Source organism: Artibeus jamaicensis, unplaced genomic scaffold (assembly GCF_021234435.1).
Source record: "Artibeus jamaicensis isolate MK-2021 breed Jamaican fruit bat unplaced genomic scaffold, CSHL_Jam_final contig_525, whole genome shotgun sequence".
Lineage (NCBI taxonomy): Eukaryota > Metazoa > Chordata > Mammalia > Chiroptera > Phyllostomidae > Artibeus > Artibeus jamaicensis.
The window spans coordinates 5,699,524-5,721,595 of NW_026521874.1; the positions used below are offsets into that span (position 1 = coordinate 5,699,524).

The 22,072-nt window shown below is 50.4% G+C and overlaps 1 protein-coding gene across 2 annotated transcripts in view; it reads left to right on the plus strand.

The window, feature by feature from the left end:
- PTPN11 (protein tyrosine phosphatase non-receptor type 11) overlaps nucleotides 1-22,072 on the plus strand; it is a 60,414-nt gene that overhangs the window by 25,872 nt on the left and 12,470 nt on the right. For both annotated transcript variants that reach the window (XM_037133465.2, XM_037133466.2), the window contains exons 7-10: nucleotides 12,833-12,929; nucleotides 15,495-15,574; nucleotides 15,700-15,858; nucleotides 20,138-20,269. In XM_037133465.2, the coding sequence (XP_036989360.1) occupies nucleotides 12,833-12,929; nucleotides 15,495-15,574; nucleotides 15,700-15,858; nucleotides 20,138-20,269 (468 nt within the window). The remainder of the gene's footprint in view (nucleotides 1-12,832; nucleotides 12,930-15,494; nucleotides 15,575-15,699; nucleotides 15,859-20,137; nucleotides 20,270-22,072) is intronic.

A 22,072-nucleotide genomic window follows, 5' to 3' on the forward strand; every position in this document is an offset into this window, starting at 1 on the left:
ATCTCCAGCTCACTGTGTTCTTCATTCTGTTCTGCCAGCCTCAATCGTAAAAGACAGCATTTCAACAGTCATTCTAATTACATTTACTTTATTTCATTTGATGTTTATAAAGCCTCATAAGGTAAGATGGATAAGTACAGAAATTTTAGGAACCTTGCATCAAAATCTGAATGAAAAAACTCATTTTTTAAAGAGTGTTTATCTTGTAAAGTTTCAAATGCATGCGAAAGGAGAGAGAACAGTGTAATCACAGCATTGTTACCTGTCACCGAGCACACCGGCCCACTCGCCCCCCCGCCCTGATTTATCGCAAATCCCAGAGGTCATTTCACCTTTAACTTTCATTTCAGATATTATAACCAGAATATCACCACGCTAAAACTGTTAACAGTTCCTTAATATTAACACCTGTCAGTCATCGTTTACATGCTCTTGATTCTCTCTCTCACACAGACACGCACATACACACACACTTGCAAATTGTTTGAGGTGGGAAGTGCCTTTTCCCCAACTCATTTATGAAAAAATTTTCCACTGTATGTAAAACAGATTTGTATAAAGAACCCCCTGATTCAGCTTCATCGGTTACCCAGACATCATCTTACTTTATTTAAAAATATATCAGTACTTATGGAATCCTTGAAAAATGAACCAAAATACTACTACCATTTCCGGAAAAAAAAGATTAAAAAGTCCTCAAATATCCAGTCATTGTTCAGATGATGGCACTTGTCTCATAACGTAAAAAACGCTGTTGTATCGATATTCAGATGAGCTATACACGTATCTCTCTCTTTAAACTCTCAAGTCTTTTAATACTTGACTCCTCTCCTCTCCATCTCTCTTTCTGCCTCTCCCCTCCCTCCCTGTCTTAGTCCACTCAGGCTGCTACAACCAAACACCGTGGCCTGGGTGGCTTACGAACAACCGAAACTCCTTCCTCACAGCCCTGGAGGCTGGAAGTCTGAGCCCCGAGCCAGCGGGGTTGGCTGAGGCTCTCTTCCAGGTTCCAGACTTCTGGTCGGGGTCCTCATGCTGTGGGAGGGGCTGGGGTTTACCCCCAGAGAGCTAATCACCTCCGGAGACCGCACCTCCTAATCCTATCACATTGAGGATTAGGATTTCAACTGCGATTTTGAAGGGACCCAAGTGTTCAGGCAGTACCCTCTCTTTTGTTTTTGTTGTTCGGTGGAGAAAGCAAGTTCTTTGTCCTGAGCTTTGCTTGTGGTCTGGATTTTGCTGAGTGGGTCTCTGTGGTGGACTTCAGCACATTTTTCTGCCTCCCGTTATACACTTTTTCCAACTCTGCTTCTTTCTTTGTCCTGGACGTCACTCCACAGTAGTATCTAGAAATGGTCTGCTTTCATTTTTATTGCGGAGCATTCCATTTTGTGGATGTAATATAAATTATTCAACCTGTCGATGGGCATTCGGAGAGTTTCCCAACATACTATGAAGAAGATGCAGCGAGCAGCTTATGTGTGCATATTTTCACCTTTTTGCTGGTGTTTTACATTGAAAAATGATGGTGGTTACTCATCTTTCATTTTTATTTTTATATCAATACATGATTTGGGTTTTTTTAAACCAGCATATTTAAAGTGTGTAAAATACAAGTTTTAATAAAAATTGAAAAGTCCCAAACCTTTTTGGTAAGTATAGGAGGTAGTGAGTTAAGAAAAAACAAGAATAAAGAAAGAAATAGTGAGCTATTTTGTCATCTAAACCCCTTTCAGTGTTATACTTCCACTGAGGTGATCATCTGTACAGACCACTTTTCCCATAAGGTGACTATGAACTTTCAAAAACCGACCACAGCGAGGTGAGTCTCTGGTACAGTGGTGGCTTCTTTAACACCAGCTTCACTTAAGTGGTCACACAAAGTCACACAAAACCTGCCCAAACTTGGGCAGTCGGGGTGTTTGGCCCGCTTCCTTGGTGGGGTCAGGATATGAACTTGGAAGGAACTCCTAACCTGACTTTTCTGCCCATGGAAGAGAAGGTTGATTCGAGATGCTGACCCGATGGTTTCCCTCTGTAACATCTCAAAGTCAGGTCCATTTTTATACATTATTAACAACAATGGGGACTGGGGGGGGGAACTGAGTAAAAACAAGATGATATCTTTTCGCTACAAGTTCTCCGCAGAGATCAGGCCGTGGCGGTAAATTGTTATGCACTTAATCAGGGCATTAACTTTTCATTTAAACTGAAGCTGGATCTAAATAGCTGATGGCTTACTTTCTCAATTTCTTAGGTTCCTGCTTCTCAAATCCAGTCAGTTAAAAAAAAAAATTGCCCTTTAAGGTTGGCGCCAGGGGACTAAATCGGAGAACAGAACAAACCATCACGGGAAAAAAATTAGATATGTGGAAGCCGAGACTCGTTATAACCAAAATCTTCTGAAACTGTTTGATCCGCAACAGCCAGGCTTGGTTACTTTAGTGATCGTCCTTAGTTGTTTCTGGGATGGTGATAATTTTGGGGTCAGGTCCTTCTTACCGAGTGTTCTGACGGTCTTCACAATGGACCAGCGCTCTAAACTGCGGCGCTGTTGGAAATTTCTCTCCAACGGCTCCGTGTTGTTAATCTGGACGCCCAACTTTCATCGTTGGTTGAGCTCCGCGTGTCCTTCACATCTGCTTCCCCAGGAGACGCCTATAAATTGCTTTTCCTTTAGATGCATCTTGAAATACAAAGTCTCTTGTGAAGCTCTGGTTCTTTTCTCCTTTACTCCTGGAATGAATTCAGCTTGATGCTTGTCTTCTAGGATGTGTTTTGTGAACCCAAGTCCTGGATTTTTCCCTAGAGATCGCCCGTGTCTGATCTGTAAGCATCTTGCGTCTCCCGCGTAGCTCCGCTCGTGAACAGAAAGAGGCAGGTGACATTTCTAGATTTGATGAAGGGATGTTCTGCTAAAGCGAGACTGACACCAAGTAGGCGACAAGGCACATTACAGTCCTGTAGTCCTGTGCCTGCCATGTGCAGGTTACCTGAAACCTGAATTTGGCCCTTGCACGCACGGCGCGGTGCATGTTACACGGTTGCGTGGCAGGTCTTTGCCCCTCTCTGGGCCTTTTCGTCCTCCCTTGGAGTCCTCCGGGCCGAGTCTGGACCCGAGCTGAGGGTGGAAATCTTGCCACCGACAGTCCGCTGGCCCCCTCTTCCTCTTTACCCTCCTCCTCCGTCTCGGCTCCCTCTCTGTTCCTGGCATCTCTGCTGTCCGCATACTTGATTCTTCCTCCTTTTCCTTCAGCAGATTTCTCTGTTTCTTGCCTTACAGACCTTACTTTCTAGTCCCTTTCAGTACAGTAACTAGTGCCCTTCAGTCTTTGTACCAAAGTCTCAGAGATTCTCATCGGCTCAGGTGCCGTCCATCTTCGGTCCAAGGCGCGATGCCCAGGACATGATCACACAGAACAGACATGTCAGCTCGGACCACCCCACTCGGGGGAAGGTCGTTCTCAGAGATGAGGATTGCAGGGAGTCGGGCAAACGTCCCAAAATTGTCTGCCGCCAACAGCAGACACTGGTGGTGGCAGTGATTCGTTCATTCCGTTCATTTAGCAAATTTTTGTTGAACAGAGACTGCGTGCTGGAGTCTCTGTTCTGGGTTCAGGGAACAAATCAGAGTCTGTCCTTCCGGAGCTTACAGTCACGTGGGAGGGGCAGGCGGTAAACAAAGAAACAGGTAAGTGTTCACCATGTGAGATGCTGCTAAGGCTGTGGCGATATCACTAGATATGGAAAGGGTGAGCTGCTGGTGGAGACAGAGGTGGCATTTGAGCAGAGACGTGAAGGAAATACAGAGCAGGCCATGCAGATAACCTCACAGAGAACCTTTTAGGTAAAGACAACAGCAAGTGCGAGGGCCCTGAGTGGAAAGCCCTTCATAGGTGGCGTGGTCAGCACACAGGCCGGTGGAGTTGGAGAGGGGTGGACAGGAGGGGAAAAGTGGAGGAGCAACTGTGACGTGGGGGCAGGTCATGCGGGCCCCCGGGGGTCACTGTAAGGGGGAAGTGGAGAGTCTATGGAGGGATTCGAGCTGCCAAGCGGAGGCCAGTCTGCAAGGGGGCGGAGGACAGGAGCAGGGACGCTGGTGGGGAGGCGGCTTGCAATAATCCTAGCAGAGAAATGACGGGGCTCGGACCACAGCAGCAGCAGCAGCAGCAGCAGCAGCAGCAGCGGAGGTGGTTGGGGCCTGGAGATGTTCTGAAGGTAGAATCATCATATCCGAAGGCAGTGTTGACAGGTGTTGTGGTAGGACAGCTGAGGCCAGGATAAGGTGGCAGTTTGAGGCTTGAGCAATTCGTAGGATGGAGTTACCATTTACTAGGATGGGGAAGGCTGGCAGGACCTGGTTTGGGAGCAGGTGATCGGCTTTCATTTTGGACACATCAAAGCTTGAACTGCCTCTTAGACATCGAATTGGCATAGTCTCCTTCAGTTAATTCTATGGTGTTACAGGTGGGAGTGTGCTAGAATATTCTTCCTTGCCTCTCCACTCTGAGATCTCTGCACTCTTCGGTTTCCAACGTTAGGGGCTTTTTCTCGGGGGAACCTTCCTTGGTCCCTGTCCCCGTGTCCAGGTTAGTTCTTCCTGGTGTATGTCCAGCAGGCCCATTTCTTTCCACCCTTGGGGTTCATAAATAATCTGTGTGGTTATGGTTTTAATGTTTGTCTCTTGTACTGCGAATCCACAGAAGCAGATAACATCATGTGGTCTCTTGGAATAAAGAGGTTTGGCTCCAGTGAAACTGATGGTGGACCAGTAAAGAGACAGACACGCTTGGATCCTACAGTTTAATGTGTGCTGTGTGTCTGTCATCTAGGAAAATAAATAACCCAGGGCAGTCGTGCGCCACAAAGACAAGTAACTATTCTGGTCACTGTGGCTCCTGTGTTCAGCAGAAGGCCCTGTGCGCAGAGGCACAAAATAAGCATTTGTGCTGTTTTGAATCTGAGCTGCTTTCAACAGTGAGAGTTGTACTGGATTCAGACCTTTGGTGTATATTTCCAGGGAGAACAGCTTTCTGGTGCTCAGAGCATGGAGGAGTGCTTCCACATGGTCCTCTTTACCCCCATGGTTCATTTGCGTTTGGAGCCCCTGTTGGAGGCTTGGCGACTTTGCAGGCTTCGAGAGGCCTCTGCACACTTGCCCAGAGGAGCTAATTCAGGGTCACAGTGGTGACTTTCAGAAAGGTTTTAGTCTTGAACCTTCTATTTCTGATTTACAAAAAAATCCCCACATGCATATTTAAAACACACACACACATACAAACCCCACACAACACTCACTAACTGCGGTTATCTACCCCTAGCACTTGGAAGCTTGCTTTCCTTGGTCGTTGGGTTTGTTTTTAAAGCCCAGCCTTCTCGCATTACGCAAGCCATCCTCAGTCGCCGCTGTTTTCCGTTTGCACAGGCATTACAGGCATTTTGCCGACAGCCGCACAGATGTCCTGATTCCGGCAGCAGCTCTGCCAAGCGACGCGTCTGCAGGAGGAGCTCGTGTCTGTCTTCAAGCCCACAGTCCAGTTTGATTTCTTTAAAGTGATTACCTCCCGCTCAGCGGAGCTATAAATTCTACTTTGAGACGGTTAGATTTTTATGGAAACCAGGCTCTTCACTGCACCCCAAAGCCGTGTCTAGAATAATTCCTTCTGGTGATCTCTAGAGGAAATCTTCCCCGTGGTGACTGAGCAGTGCCACAGTGAACGACAGCCTCCGGCCAGGCTCCAGGGTGGCCGGCCGTGCTCCGTGCCCCGGGTTTTCCACCTAGGCCTGGGCTCCAGCAGTCAGTCAGTACGAGGGCTGCTGCCTTCCTGCGGACAGAGCCTTGCGGTGGTTAGAGATTTTCTTCCAAAAGCTTCATTCTGGAGACGTCCCTTTGTTTCCTTTGGACTCTTGCTTTCTCTCCCCCCCTTTCTCTCTGCTTTCTCATTCTCTGCCTCTCCAGTGTCACATTTTTCTCTTTAGAATTATTTTTATTTGCTGCCTCTTGACAGCTTTCCAGAGAATTTAAGAACCGAAGGTGCCTCCACATCTCTCCTTCCCCTTCTCCCTTTGCCTTTAAACGACCTTGCTGCTTTCTGTGTCTGCCACTGGCCTGCCTTCCTCATCCAGCGGGCTTGTGCCGTACCCTCCATTTCTTCGTAGCCCCTCCCCTCTCTACCCTTGGAACGTGGCTTCTCGCAACAGGCTGAAATAACACTTCCGGGAGACCCCGGTGGCTTCGCTGCTGTGATGCAAATAGTCTGTTCTCCAGCCTTTTTCTTCCTGGTCCTCCTCTTGACACGGCTGCCCAGCTCCCCATCCCGTGTTCTGATCTGCGACAGCACATTCCCGGTTTAGTTTTTCTTCCGTTCCCTCCTGCCTAACTCCGGTGGTTCTCCAAGATGAGGTCTGGATCCGGTGCTGATCCTGCTTTAAATTTTAAAAAGTTATTTATTGACTTTGGGGGTGGGGAGAGAGAGACAGGCATTGGTCGATTCTTGTATGTGCCTTGACCCGGGACCGGTACCATGAGTTTGGTGTATTGGGTCGATGCTCTAACCAACTGAGCTACTCGGCCAGAGCATCATCCGGTTTTAAATGCACTTTTCTTTGGGGAGTGAGTCTATTCTTATCCTATTCTAGTTACCCCTAAGTGTATGTCGCATCTAGCTCTGGTTGTGCCTTTTGAATTATGTCTTCTATATTTCTTCTCGGCTGTCGTAGCTCCTCAAACTCAAGCATTCTGAACAGGACCTGTTTTCCCCTTCAAATGGAATATCTGCTTTTGACTGCCCCTGGTGGCAGTTGGACTGTTTATTCTTTGGTCCCGTCGGCTGGAATCCTCAGAGCATCCCCTCAATCATCCTTCTCTCCTTTCTCCCACCCCTTGCCATTCACTAGGCTCTGTTGATTTTTCTTTCTGGTCTTACAGGAAGGAAGGAAACTAGCCTTTGTTGTCCACTTGATGCTGCACCCTGGGCCAGGGAAGCCATTTCGTTGCAGCTCCTGGTGTTGTGGGTCGGGTACTCCCAGCATGATCAGAGAGCTCAAGGTGCCCGCCCAGGACCGCCCCGGTGGGCAGCAGCAGAGTCAAGAGTCTGACCTCTGGCTGGGGCGCAGGGTGTCATCACCCTGGGAGTTGTGAGCTGCACATGTACTTGACCTCTCTGCCTCTGACCCTCCACTTACCCTCCACGCTAATCTGCTCTCACCATGTCTCCTGTCACTTTGCTGCTCAGGAACCTTCAGTGGCTCCCTGTTTCCTACCAGAGATGCAGCATTTGCACTTTGGAGTCGAGGAAACTGAAGCCCAGAAGTGAGAAAGTTGCCCCTAGGGATGTGCCTGGCTGGGGTTTGAACCTGGGCGCTTCCGCAGGCCTGCCACATCCCTGCACACGGCTTCCCTCATCCTCACGGACCCTGGCCTCTTAGCTACCTTTACTCATAGTCCCCAGCTTGCTGGGGTGGCTTTCTCTCTTTCTTTTTAGAGAGAGAGGGGAAAGTAGGAAGAGAGGGAGAAAAACAACAGTGGGTTGCCTCTCACACACCCCTGGCATGTACCCTGGCTGGGAATCAAACTGGCAACCTTTTGGTTCACAGGCCAGTGCTCAGTCCACAGAGCTACACCAGCCAGGGTCTGGCTCCCTTTCTTAATTGCACCCAAGTAAACCCTTCACCTGCTTCTTCCAGAAACTCACACCACTTAATTAATCTCGTGTTTAACAATGGATTTGTCCTGTACGGTTGGCTGCCGTTTCCTGTGTCACAGCCTGTCCCCTCCCCTCCAGGGACCATGCCTTTTAATTTGCTTTTCTGCTTATACTCCGCCTTGCTGGAGGAAGGAGACCACTTGGCTTACAGCAAGCACTAGGAAGGGACTGAGTTGGGGATTAGTTTTGCTTCTGACCACTTGGCACCTTCCCTGGTGATGAGAGTGTCCAGCTGCTCCTTCCTCCCTGGACGGGAAGGGGCCGTGGACCAGGGCAGGACGGGCTGCCCCACAATCACTGCAGAGAAACGGTGACAGGCTGTGTGTATGGGGGGGCAGCTTTCACCGTGCGCCTGCTTGCGATCCTGCCCCCACTGCAGAGTTCACAGTAAAGAGACGAAGTGAGCAGGACAGTGTCCCTCTGCACAGAGACGTACTCCACAGGGAAACAGAAGCGTATTCAGCTCGGGCAGAGGGCTGGGTTGGCACCCGCCCAGGTGGTTGCCGCTGTCTCCGTGATTGTTCAGGCGCCCAGACCCGAGAGGCCATCTGCCTGACAGCCCTCCCTGGCTCCCCTTCTCTCCTTCAGGAGGCCACGCCCCCGGCTTGGGGCAGGAGGTGGGGCACAGGGCGGGAGCAGGAGCGTTTACATTTTTATGTGTTACCAGTTTGTGTACAAAACCCTTCTGCTGACATTCTCAGGCACCCAAAAGTAGAGCAAACAGTATGAACCTCCTTTCCCCCAACACCCAGCGTTAACGCTCCGACGTGTTACTGGGGTTTCCTCTGGCTCCAGGCCCTCCCCCGCCCCGTCCTACCTGAACGCCCTTGCAGCTTTCAGACGGGGCTTTGCAGACCTGGGGCAGGCCGGGCTGGGGGAGTGCTTCTCTTTGGTCGTCACAGCACGGAGGAGGTGACTACTGGCATTTTGGCTGGCAGGGGTCCGGGAGTGGGGGGTGGAAGGGGTGGTTCTGCACAGTGAATACCAGTCCCATCCACAGTCAGCCGTGCTGCTGGGGTCTCCCAGACGTGCCACGCAGATCAGGGGCTTTGATCGACTTTCTCTCGAAAGTGCCTTTTAAGGTTTAATAGTTTGATACAATCCATTCAGCTCTCCATCTGCTTGGACTCATGCAGTGGGGTGACTTGAACTAGCCTCAGGCACTTTCTGGGGGTTCACCCATCCATGCGAACCCTTGAGCTGTACTGCAGGGGAAAATGGGGTGTCTTGAGCCCGTGTCCCTGCTTTATATAGTCCTGTTTGCTCCCGTCCCAGCCTTATCATTGATGGACTTGCAGTGACATTCAGCCTGACAGGCCCTTGTCAGCTTTTGGTGCCCCGGGGACTGCCAGAGAGAAGGAGGCTGTGGAAGGCACACCACGGACAGCATGCAGCCCCCTGGGGCAGGGCTTGCTGGGCACTGCCTGCCGCCTGCAGCCACCAGCCTGGTGCTGGGCGGAAGCGCACAGAGCAGGCAGTCGCTGATTATCCCGCCTGCGGCTGGGGAGCCTGCCACGCAGAGCTGGAAAGTCACAACTTCTGAGTTCTTTTTATTTCCAGCGTCACTGAAGCTGGATGGCAGCCTTTCACTGTGGGAAATGAAATGTGTTCATGCAACTTGGGCCCCAGGCACAGATGAGAATGGGCTCCTGGGCACGGAGAAAGGAGCTGGGGGGAGACACACGGTTAGTCATTATTAATCTGCGCCAGCTGCTAGCTCCAGGCACTTTGCACCCGACTGTGCCTGGGACTGGAAGACCCGGGGCCTGCAGGCGTGTCTCGATTATGTGCTGTTCAAATCCCACATCCATGTGGAAGAGGTGATGGGGACCTTAATGAGGGATGAGGGGAGCGTGTGGCTGGCCTGGGACTCTGATTTAGTCTGGTTAAGTGTTTGTATGTGCAGTGAGTTTCCGTGGCAGCCCATTCCAGCAGGTAAGGTGGAATTGGCCAGTGAGAAAGGTGCTCTTTCTGTGAGGTTTCTGGTCACACACACCCCGAGCAGAGGATGCCGAAAAAGAAAGACGCTCCCAGTCTCTCATTTGCTTATTCAGCAAGCACATCGTGAGCACCTACCATGTGCCCAGTGTTCTGCCGATGGGAGGCACAGCAAGGTGGTCCCTGCTCCGTGGAGGAGACAGATTGGCAAAACATAGGGGGGGGGGTTCTTCAGTGTCACAGGTGTACTCCTGGAAGGTGTCGGGCAAAGAGGTGACCAATGCCGTGTTAAGAAGCAAGTTGCTCTCAGTGACCACCGGTTCGCCCTGGGGGTGGGGCGAACCTCGGGAGATTTTGCCAGCAGGGAAGGTCCTGTAGACCTCGCACTAAGTAAGCGATGATCACATCGCACAGGGAGAGCTTCCCAGAGGAGGGGGTATTCAAGGTGGGTTTTAAGGAATAAGTGAACTAACTGTAACTGTGAGTAGGTGTTCCAGGCAGAGAAAGGGAGTTCTAGGCAGATGGGGCAGCACATTGGAGAGCAGGAAAGCCTGGAGAAATTGGGAATTCAAGGCCCTACGTGTATCTGATGCAGCTGGAGTACAGAGAGCGTGTCTCCAACTCCTGCGTGCGTATGAGTTACATGGAAATCCTGTTGAAGGCAGACTTTGAGTGGGCTGACCGGGGGGCAGGACCCGTGTCTCTGTGTCTGAGTAGCTCCCAGATGATGCTGCGGCCGCCGGTCTCCTGACCATGCCCGGGAGCAGCTGGGTGTAACGCCCGTGGAGCAGTAACTATTGAACAGCAGTAGCCTGAGTCTCTTACGCGCTTCCTTGTACGCCAGGCCCAGGTTCGCCCCTCACAGAGCAATCTCAGTTAACTCGTACACCGGCCCTAGGGGGTAGGTAATCAGGGTCATCCTCACTCTACACTTGAGGAAACTGAGGCACAGGCAGGCTGGTAACTTGGCAAAGCAGGAGCTCGTGTTAGAGGTGGGCCTGCATGAACTCAGAAGACAAGGCTTCGTGAGTTGTTCTGAAAAGCCTGGGCTTGGTCTGAAGGCAGAGGGAGAAACCGAGGGGGTCCCACAGGGAGGGCCTGGGCGACACGCACCTTTCCTAGCGGTGGCTCTGGCCACGCACCCTCCACAAGGGAAGCGTCGCATGCGGTTGGCTTTCCCTGTGAGCACGCCCTGTCCTGCCCGGTTTGCTTTGGATCCAGCTGCTAACGATCCCTCAGTTGTAGCTTTTGTTGTTAGTGTTGTCTTCCTTGGTTGATTTTTAAGTGATTGAGTCAGTTCATAGTATTTGGACTTTTCAAACCTCACTTTAATACCTAAAAATCAGGATTGAACCTCCTTCTTAATAACACAGCAAATAACTGCTCAGTAAAATGGCTCACAGGTCACAGGATCTGCCAGCTTGGAGGAGGCAAATGGCTTTAATTAATCTGCACTTGTTTAAAAGAATTGGAATGACCGTTTCCATTGTGAGAGTTCTGTGCACGTTGCATTTTACCTCTTCCCTAGTGTCAGCCCGCTGAACACTTTCCTTATGAGCTGCGTGCCAAGGCCGAATGTTACATCTGGAAACCGCGAGTCGAACAGCAGTTTAAACTCCTGACTTTCACACCTGCCTATGAAACTCAGATAAATGAAATGGAAATAATAGTGCTGCAGTGTGAGGGAATGCTCACTGTCAGTTCTTGTAGAAATCTTTAAGAGATAACCCTTTTGGCATTTACTTATTACACACACACACACGCGCGCACACACATTTTTTATTTTGCCTGCCTCTCACTTTCTTGGTTTGCCCATTGTGACTTCCCGTTACAGATCAGGCTTGTTTGAAACAAGCGCCCCTCGAAAAGGCCATTTTTTGCAATTTTGAAAACGAAACCTACCCCTTCAAAGTGCTTCAGCCTGTCCTGTCCACCTTCCTGCCTGTTTCGGCAGCTGGCTCTTCTCTGCACTTCCCCACGTCCCCTCTTCCCTTGGGGCCAGTCCCCTCGTGGCCGCCTGCTCCAGCCTCCTCTTTGCTGGCTTTCCAGCCTCCCTGCCCTGCAGAGGCGCCCTTCCTGACTACTCGCCTCAAGGACCCAGGATCTCTTCTTCACTCCCTGGCTGTGGGGACGTGGGGGGACGGGTGGGTGCCTGCGTGGACGCAGGCTGGCTCCCCGTGGCGGTGGCATGGGTCTCTGGCACAGGAGGACTTTATTTAAGGAAGCCTTGCTGACAAAGCTCGTGTGCCTGCGGCCCAGTCCCCACCCCACGTCCACTTGCCTCTGGGATCCAGGTTCGACTGCTGGCGTGTGTGTGGCCTGCTCTGATTAAGCAGTGGTAAGAGGAGGCAGGTCATAAACTCCTCAAGAACAAGGATCACGTCTGTTATTTGTATACTCTGCACCAATACCCACCGGCTTTCCTTTCTTTACATTAAATTGTGTGGGGGTGGATAACAGTGGTCAGTAAGAACTTTCAGGTCTGCAGCCTTGTACTGCGACACCTGTGTGCTCTGTTGTGCGCTCACCACCCAGGTCTGAGCTCCTGTCGTTACACGTTTGGTTCTCTTCACCCTGTTCGCCCTCCTCCTGGCTTTCATTCATAATCATTGTTATTGTAAAAGATTTCTCTTTTGATAAATACTTAACTCATTGTAGAAAATTGAAGCAAAAAAAAAATAAGATGAAAGACTGGAGGAGGAGGGAGAGAGGAAGAGGAGGAGGAACAGAAGAAAAAGCCTTCCTAACCGTACCAACCTGAACAAGAGCCCCGTTACTTTGGGGGGGCGCACAGCTTTCTGCCACGTCCTGCGTGCGAACGCAGACGTACAGCTTACACCATACACTCTTTGGCCAGGTTGAGCTTTTCACCTGACACTCACTCTGATTATGTTTCCAAGGCGTGAAATAGTCTCCCAGAACATCTTTTCGATGGCTGTAGAAAGTTCTTTTGTGTGCACGAACAACGGTGTTATTTGGGCAGCTGTTTCCCGTGGGACACGTATGTTGTTTCTGTTTTGCCCGTGTGGGTGCAGTGTGAACGGGCGCACTCTCCTGGCCGTGGCACAGGCCTGCGACCGTTTCCCAGCACGAATTCCTTAAAGCAGTGCCCAAGCCAGGCTTGTATTTTACTTTTTTTTTTTTTTAAGTGTTGAAGCATAATCGTGTTTACTTTTGCTCCTCTCTAGACACTGCAACAACAGGAGTGCAAACTTCTCTACAGCCGAAAAGAGGGCCAGAGGCAAGAGAATAAAAACAAAAACAGATACAAAAACATCCTGCCGTGTGAGTATCAGTACGCTCCGCAGTCACAGTCGCTGTGGAGATTTTGGTTCCTGGCGCCCCTGTCACTGTTTCTGAGGGCCCGGTGCCCTTCTCAGCAGATCCGAGGCTTTGGCCTCTTTTAATTGTGAGCAGTTTCCAAAATAATCAACTGTGATAGGGACTGATGGCCTCATTCGCCGAGTTCCTGCGATGCTGATTCCTGAGTGAAATTGCCTCTAGGAAGTTTTGAGTGTGGCTGTTTCCATCTGTTAATTAATTTGCCAGCCTCAGAGTGATCATCTCAAGGCTTGCCGTCTCCCCGTGTCACACCGCACCAGGAGCTCAGGGGTCCCGGGCTCGTGTCCTTGCTCTGGAGTGCCTGGCTCTGGGGTCTTGCAAAAGGCACGCCTCCATTCTGAGACTCTGTTCCCTTATCTGGGGAACAGATGGGCTCTAACAACTGTTCCGCTCCCTGGTGCCAGGAGCTCAGGTGCCTGGGGATTCGTGGGCACGGCCATGCTGCTCAGAAGGAGCATCTCCACTGACACCCAGAGGCTGCACACCGGGTAGAACCCAAGGTGAACCACGGGGGGAAAGAGGCCCAGGAGGGTGTGGGCCTTGGACGAGGACGCCATAAATGGCACTGAACAGTTGTCACAGCTCTCCTCCCCTGAGGGCACATCCGAATTGCCCTTAATCCACGTCACACGCACACCAATCAGGTGTCATTACAGACTATTTTATTCGGTTGTAAGTAGGAGTAGGGGGGAGAACGGGTCCCAGAGCCCCCAAAATCACTGCTGTCGTGCGTGCTCTCAATTGGGGGGCTCCAGAGTGGGCCACGTCGGGCAAGCACAGCGGGGAAGGAAAGGGGCTCCTTCCCCATTCCTCTTACTGTATATCCCGTGTTTAAAATGAAAAGGAAAAACTTAAATCTGATGTGCAGATTGTTGGCCGTGCATGCATAAAGTATTCACCCAACTTAAAAATAAGGCATGTTTGTATATGTAATTGTAGTATGGGCTTATGTTTCAGTGTTGAGACACTGTGTTACTGAAGTTTATTGAGGCACGTGATGAAATCTAGTGAGCATCGCTCTGTTGCATCAGGTCAGAGCCACGTGGGCAGACCATGTAAACCCATCCGTGTGTGCAGCGGTCCTTCACTTTTTGTGTACAGATGCACACATACCTGGTGTACACGTGGGTCACACCCATGTGGATTATTTGGGATGTGCGTATGTCCGGATGGGAGAGCGTGCAGGCATTTATGACACTGAGAAAGGGCAGCGAGGGCTCGGCAGGGAGTCAGTTTGAGCCACAGCACAGTCCCGATGACCTTGGGGAAGCCTCATCCTTCTCATGGCCAAGTTTGCATTTCCACGCAGGGTGCCTCGTGGTGCACATCTGGGAGATGTAGGGGTGTAGGAGAGGGTGAAGGGGACATGGCACGCGGCACCCACGTACCCCATGGCTGCCTCTCCTTCCCTCAGAGACCCCAGTGAGACTTCTTTGATTGGCAGCGTCTTGCTTTCAAGCTGGGGAACGTTATTTTTTTTAATTTAATTATTGTTCAAGTACAGTTTTCTGTCTTTTACTCCCATCCCAGCCCCCTACCTCCAGTGCTCCCCACCTCCCTCCCATTTCCATCCATGGAACATAATTTTTTAAGACCTACAACTAGGTCACTTATTTCCATTGTAAAATATGTTTCTTAGGATAGGGCACTCAGATTTGTATACCACTTACACAGAATTTGGGCAGTCGGTACATCAGAATCTTGTCCTCTAGGTACTCTAGTTCATTCTGCTCCGTTAAAAACCCTTCGTATGGTGGGAAATGTCACATGTGTTCACAAGCAGATGGAATAGTGTGAAGAAGCCTCGTGTTCCCATCTCCCAGCGCCGATAATTGTCAGCTCGTGCCCGGGCTTGTCCCCTCTGCGCTCCGTCCACTTCTCCTGTCACCTCAAATTCCGACTACTTTGAAGCAAATCTCAGGCATTATGTCATTTATGGGTACTTTATTTCCTTTTAAAAAAAAAGCCTGACTTAAAAAAATTTTTTAAGTTTATTTTTTTCATTTTTAGAGAGAGTAGAAGGGAGAAAGAAAGAGAAGCAGAGAAACATCCATGTGAGAGGGAACTTTGGTGGGTTGCTTCTGGGCCCCCAACCCAGGCATGGCCCCCGGCTGGGAATCAAACTGCGACCCTTTGATCCACAGGCCGGTGCTCCGACCACTAGTCACACCAGCCAGGGCTAAAAAAATCATTTTAGATTCACTGGAAGTGGTAAAAAATATACCAAAGGCGTCATGGGCCCTCACTCAGCTTCTCCCGATGACCACGCCCTGCAATTGCACAGCGCACAGGCAGCAGCAGGAGAGTGCTTTCCTCCTCTTACGGGCAGCGTCTGGGGTGCCCCGCGGTGTTGAGGTTATTATTGTGCTCACTCAGGAATTAATTTTTCATGTGGTTCCATCACTAAATGAACCCAACTTGGACTAGGCTGAGAAAGGACCGATGAGGGTCCACTTTGCCCTGAGAGGGTCTGGGTCTTTTTGTGACTGTCGTCTCTTTTCCTTCCAGTCGATCACACCAGGGTCGTCCTCCATGACGGTGATCCCAACGAGCCTGTTTCCGATTACATCAACGCGAACATCATCATGGTAAACCGAGCTTTTCCCAGTCTCCTCTGACCACACGTCTCTAGCCTGTTTCTTAGTTTAAATCCTCTCCTCTGTCCTGAAAGCACCTTTCAGATGTTTGACGTGTTTTCCTCCTTAATTTCTAGCCTGAATTCGAAACCAAGTGCAACAATTCAAAGCCCAAAAAGAGTTACATTGCCACACAAGGCTGTCTGCAAAACACGGTGAATGACTTTTGGCGGATGGTGTTTCAGGAGAATTCCCGAGTGATTGTCATGACGACGAAGGAAGTGGAGAGAGGAAAGGTATAGTACACGCTCTTCTGATCAGACATTTTAAAATTATCGCTCGCGTCAGGTGGACCACGTCAAGAATGGAATAAACAAATTAAGCTTAAGCTAATTGACCCTCTGGAAAAAAGGGCGTTGAAGAAATTTGATGATGGCCTGCCTTGGTGGAGCGTTCTTCCGGCTTCTTCTCCTTGGGGTTCACTGAGCTTCTCAGATCTGTGCATGCATTTCTTTTTCAAATTTAGATAATGTTTACTGTTTCTTGAAATATGTCCCCCGACCCCACCCTGTCCTGGGACACCAATTGTGCGTATGTTAGGCTGTTTGAAGGTGTCCTACAGCCCACTGAGCCTTTGATCTTTGTCTTTCTTTTTAGTTCTCCTTCTTCCCTTCTGTGTTTCATTTTGGGTAGTTTCTTCGGCAGGGCATAACCTTAGTCCTACTCAGTGTGTCTGTCGTTCAGACGTTGTCGTGTTCATCTCTAGAAGTTTCATTAGCATCTGTTTAATATCTTCGATGTCTTTTCCACACGCGCGCATCATTCCCTGTACCTGTGAACACGTGGAATACAGTTACAATAACTTTTAATGTCCCCGGGACTAATCCTGTTACACGTGTCATTTCACGTTTCCAGTTTCTCAGCTGTTGAAGGTGGGAGCGTAAATCCAGCCCTGTTACCATTTTAGCTGGAAGCAGTGGTCAGAAGGGGTGTGTAGGAAGGCCTGTCTAGTACTTTCCAATGAATGGGGGACTAATAAATCAGCGTGACTTCTGGGGTCATGTACACTGTACTTACCATGACTCTTAAGCATTTAAAAATTAACATGAACATTGGGTTCCTAAAAATAGTCAAACACAGTTAAGGTTAAAGGTGCCTTTGTCACCTTCCCTTGTTCACCCATTTTAGTCCCCTCCTCCAACATACATGGTGTGTGTTATTCTACACTCTTGTCTTGGCATGTACTTACATGCACATATTAAAGGGGTTACTGTAGGCATTGCATGCCCACAGAAGGTATCTAGCCCCATAATATGAAAAAGAGATATTTATTGAAGAGACACATGGTCATAAACTAAAGGGGGGGTAATGGTGGGGATGGAGGGGTAGGGTGGAGGGGAATGAAAGGGGAAATAGAACAATTGTAACAGCATAATCAATAAAAAAATTAAAAAAAAAAAACCTTGTACATAGGACGATGATGCCTCAGTCACCTTCAAATTAGTCCCCTTGACACCTCACACACTTCTCCCAGTCACCATCAGCTGCCCTGTTGTATTTCTCTGAATCTCATTGACTGTCTGAAATCTCTTCTCTTTCAAAAGTGATTTTAATTTTGGGAAAAGGCAGAAGTCGCAGGGCACCACATCTGGGCTGTAGGGGGCGCCAAGTCACCTGGGTCATTTGATGTTTTGCCAAAAAACCCTGCATGAGACGTGACACATGAGTGGTTGCATTGTTTTGAAGCCTCCGATCACCAGTAGCCCATAGCCATGGCCTTCTGAATCATCCAAATAGTTTCCACAGAGGATTGTTCAAGCTTTACGCAAAATCCGATGCAGAGTTGTTGCTCTGTTTGCTTAGTCATTTTGAATGTGACATCACACAGTACACATGCTCATTCAATGGCGCCTACTGCCTCCACTGACTAGTACAGTGAAGTCATCAGTGTTTACACATGCGCATTCCAGTCCACTCTCCTTGGCTGCCAGGTTACGTTGAGTTGCACAAACCATTCTTGTTGTCTTAACAGTGGTTGGCCTTTTTCTGGACAAGCCTTGTATACTCCCTTACATGTATGTGTGTACTTACAGAAGTGCATAGTACTGTTTTCTAAATACTAGGGTACGGAATAGTGGTTCATATAGTAACTTCGTTGTGCTTCTTGGGTTTTCTTCCCTACTGTGTTCTAACCTCTGTTAATACATGTTGGTCCGTCTCATTGCAATTGCATGATATTTTGTGGTACATACGTATCATAATTTATTTAGCATTGTGCACTGGGCATCTAAGTGTTTCCGTTTTTGCCCTCATAAACAGTGCTGAAGTGGACAGCCTTGGTCTTCCTTTTGTGTCCGTGTGGCGAGTGTTTCTCTAGGACAGACGTCCAGAATGGAGAGGTCACAGCGAGCGCCTGTAGTGAATGGATGCACGTTCTGCCGAACCACCTTCCAGAGCGGTGGTCCCGGCGTCGCTCCCCCCGCCCCTGCAGCTGCGTGTGCCTGGTACCCACCTCCCCATGCTCTTCTTGACTCTTCAGGTTTTTAGAGATTGTGACATCCACACTTACAGAGAAGCACACAGATCTCACTGAGTGAGAGCTTTGTGTGTTATCCCAACGTGAGCCTATCCACACAGGGTTTTTTTTTTTTAATACAGAGAAGTTCTGTGTTTTTGTTTGTATTTTAGTCAGAGTGCTTTTTTAAATGTACTTGAATTGGCTTCTGCAGAGCAGTCGTGCACGTGAGTTAAACCGCAGACAGATGGGCGGTTTGGGATTTTAGCTGTGCTGCCCTGCTTTTCTCACAGTTTCGAAGGGCAGTGTGGCCCTGTGAGGTTTTCCTTGTGGTCCCGGCAGCTGCTACACTTCCGCACACCCTGCGGCCTAATCTGGTCATTGTGAAGCAAAGGTCTCCTGCAGTGACATTGGTTGTTCAGACACCTTCCTAGTTTCCGCCTCAGGTGCGTGTCACCTGCCCTGAGGATGGAGAGGACACCAGCACCCTCTGTCCCCTGTGCTGCCTGGCCGTAGGTGGAGGAGCAGACGCATGTGGGGCCGGATCGCGCCACCCCACCTCCTCGCCCCAGTGCGTGCCTGCTTTCCCGTTCCTCCGCCTCCCCGCGTGGGTGCAGGGGCTGACGAGGGGCCGTTCCCTCCGCGGGCCTTTCCGACACCCTGTCAGTGTCACTTTGCCCTCCGCACAGAATAAAACCCGGACTCTGGAGTCCTGTGCATCCCTGGGCTTTAAAAGTGTTAGCCCTCACAGTTTAGATTTTTTTATTGTTGTTAAGGTTTACCTCAGAGTGTGGAAAAGTGGGAGGCAGCCTGCAGGAGTTTCCAGCTGTTCAAAGGCAGCTGAAACGTCTTTGGAGTTCTGGTCTGATTTTGTGGTTGCTGAGCCACAGCAGCCCTCGGAATTGATGGGCCAGTAACAACAGTCTTGAGTGCAACTATTATTAAAAGTGTTTATTTGGAGAAAAATAAGTATCACATCCCTCACACAGGGTATTTGGATCCCACTGCAGAGGAAGCTGAATTCAAAACACTAAGCACTAAAAGGCCCCAAGCTGTGCTAAGCAGAAAAGTGGCACCGAGCGTTAAATTCTTCTGTTCAACTTTCCTCCTCCCGCATTTTCCTTTCAGTTGACCGTGGACTATGGGGCTAGTCCGCAGCGGCTCTTTTACTTCTTGTTTCGTAACCAGGGATTTCTCTGTCTTCCTAACATACAAGGAGATTTTCTTTTGCTGCTCTTCGTGTCTCGGTTGTGGAAAGGGAGTTGCATCGGTGACCGCACCCAGAAAAAAACCCAAACACAAAATCGTTCTTTGCCCAGGACACATCACCACGTCCGTGCAGACGCGTCTCTCATTGAGCAGAACGTGTCCCTCTGCGGCAGCATGGATGATTTCTCTTGGTGCCATGTTTCCCAGCTGCCTGCCCTGAAGCTGGCAGCCCTTGCGTGCGTGGCGTCCCCAGGCACCCAGTTAAGTGGAGGCGACGTGCAGTAGGTAGCAGATGGATCTGTATATAGAAAAAGCAGCTGGTTCAAAACCCCATCAGCTGCCTTTCTGTGCTGGAGGTGTTCACACTTGGGTTAGATAAGGCGCGGCGCCCTCCCATGCTGGGGGAGACGAACCAGACTGTCTGGCCTGTCAGGCAGCCCGTCCACCTCCGGAGTCCTTGCTTACCTTCCTTCCCTGCGTGGTGACTGGCCGGTCTGTAGAATTCAGAACGCGGTGGTTGCCAGACAGCGCTTTCTACCTGGTCGTTCCCTCTCTTCGCATCGTTGGTTCTTTGGAAGTAAAGAAACACGCACTGACTCTCCTTCGACCTGTGTGTTAATCGGGCAACTGTGCACAGGCGGCTCTTTCTCCCCGCTTCTCCCTGCTCCTCCAAGCACCTGTGTTTAAAATTTTTTGAACTCTCCTTTTCTTTGGAAGTCCCCCAGTTCAGTGTCGGGCCGTTTACCATGTTAGTGGTCCCTAAGTAAGCCTTGAACACTTGCTTTCTGCTGGTTTAGGCTTTTCTTTCAGGGTTCACAGGTGTTAACTCTCTTTTCTCTGATCCCTTCCAGAGCAAATGTGTCAAGTACTGGCCCGATGAGTATGCTCTGAAGGAGTACGGGGTCATGCGTGTTAGGAACGTCAAAGAAAGCGCTGCCCATGACTACACCTTACGGGAACTTAAACTTTCCAAGGTGGGACAAGTAAGTATACTGTCGTATTTTAGACTCCGGTAACTGTTGGTGCCATGCCACCACCAGCGTGGTGCAGGCACTCACATCTGCGTACATTCGTCCGCTCGCTCACTCCTGGACTCAGCAGCCGTTCACTGGGTGCCTGCTGTGTGCCAGGTACTCCTCAGGCGCTGCTGGTGCGTTGCAGACGTACTGCCTCTGCCCTCATGGAGCCCCGGGACACAGAAGGTGAAAAGCTAAAGGGCCAGCTAAGCTTTCGGATTGTGTTGTCTGCAGTGGTGTGCTAGTGAGTGACTGGGCACTCGAGGTGGGGTAGACACGGAGGGCCTCTCGGAGGAAGCGTCCCTTGAGCTGAGGCCTGAAGGTGGAGGAGCCAGGCATCCAGAGCATCAGGAGAAGAGGGTCCCAAGCAGAGGGAGCAGCAAGTGCAAAGGCCCTGAGGCCTACATAGTGATGACATTTCATAGCTGAGATCCTAACTGCATGTAGTTCAGGTTTGTCCCTGGGGTGACTAACTTTACAGAGCACCGTTAGATTGGGATCCATTTAATTTTATGATTAGAGGGGGGCTTTCTTACTCAAGGCCTTTGGGGACACAAAGATGAATGAAGCAGCCTTTGTCTTCAAGGAATCATTGTACCATCTCGTAGCAGCCAGAAGCCACGTACGCAAATAGCCATGCTCCAGAGGAGACACGGGCTCTCCCCCACATCTGAAGTGCCACGGTCTTGCCAAGGCTGGGCTTCTTCCAGATACGGTGCCAGGAAGACAGCCCTGGGAAGAGGCTGGGCCCTCAAGGCTGGGGATTTCTTGGGAGAAGGGGGCCTCCCAGGTGGAGTGTCACCATGAGCCAGGGCACTGACGTGCAGACTGAGGGGAAGTGGGGTTTATGAGGGACGAGGCCAGTGGGGAATCTTGGGAATAAACCTGTGTTGAGACAGGTCGGGACCAAGTCGGGATGAGTCTTACCACCATGTTGAGAAATGTGAACTTTGTCTGTTACTTGGCGCAGAACCGAGTGCCAGGAAGGTGTCTGCGAGCTGGGGGAGTAGGGAGAGGGGTTGGCACGGGGGACCCCGATGGCCAGAGTCCTGTCCGGGACCTCTGCAGTGGTCTAGGTCTCGTGGCCTCCTCTCCAAGCGTCCCAGAGACCCCAGCAGTTGTTTTGAGTGTTTTTTTTTTTTCCTTCTTACATTTTGTTAAAATGCCAGAATAAACCTGGAAGAAGAGCCACGGATGAGAGAGAGGCCTTGGCGTGCAGTCTGGAGGGTGAGGGGGTAGTTTGGCCATTATTGGAGGATGAGGAGGAACTGAAGACATCGTGGGGCTGTGGGCCCAGGCAGACAGCGGGGCTGCGGGAGTCAGAAAAGCGGGAAGAAGATGTGTGAGATGAGGGCTCGAACTGTGCGGGCTGACGATGGCAGGGTGGTGGCCGGCGAGGAGGAAGAGGACCAGCTGGTGGTATCAGGGAGTCAGACAGGAGGGGATCTGGTGGTGGTGTGAACGGAGGTGGGGGTGGCGTTGAGGGTGATGGGCGGTGTGGATCTGAGGAGCAAGGGAGGATGAAGAATGACCTGTTGGCTGTGTCAAGTTCGAGATGCCTTCGAGACTGGTTGGGGAGGGGAGCTGGGGTCCCGGACATCACCGATGGGTCGGTTTGGGCCGGTGGAGGGGTATTGTGGCTGTGGCCCTGCCTGCTGCCAGTAGTGGGGCCACAGTGGATTTCCTCTGTGCTTTGTCAGCATGGGGCAAGGCCGTCAACTGACATTCGAAGAAGAAGAGATGTGATATTGGAGGAAAGTGGGAAAAGTA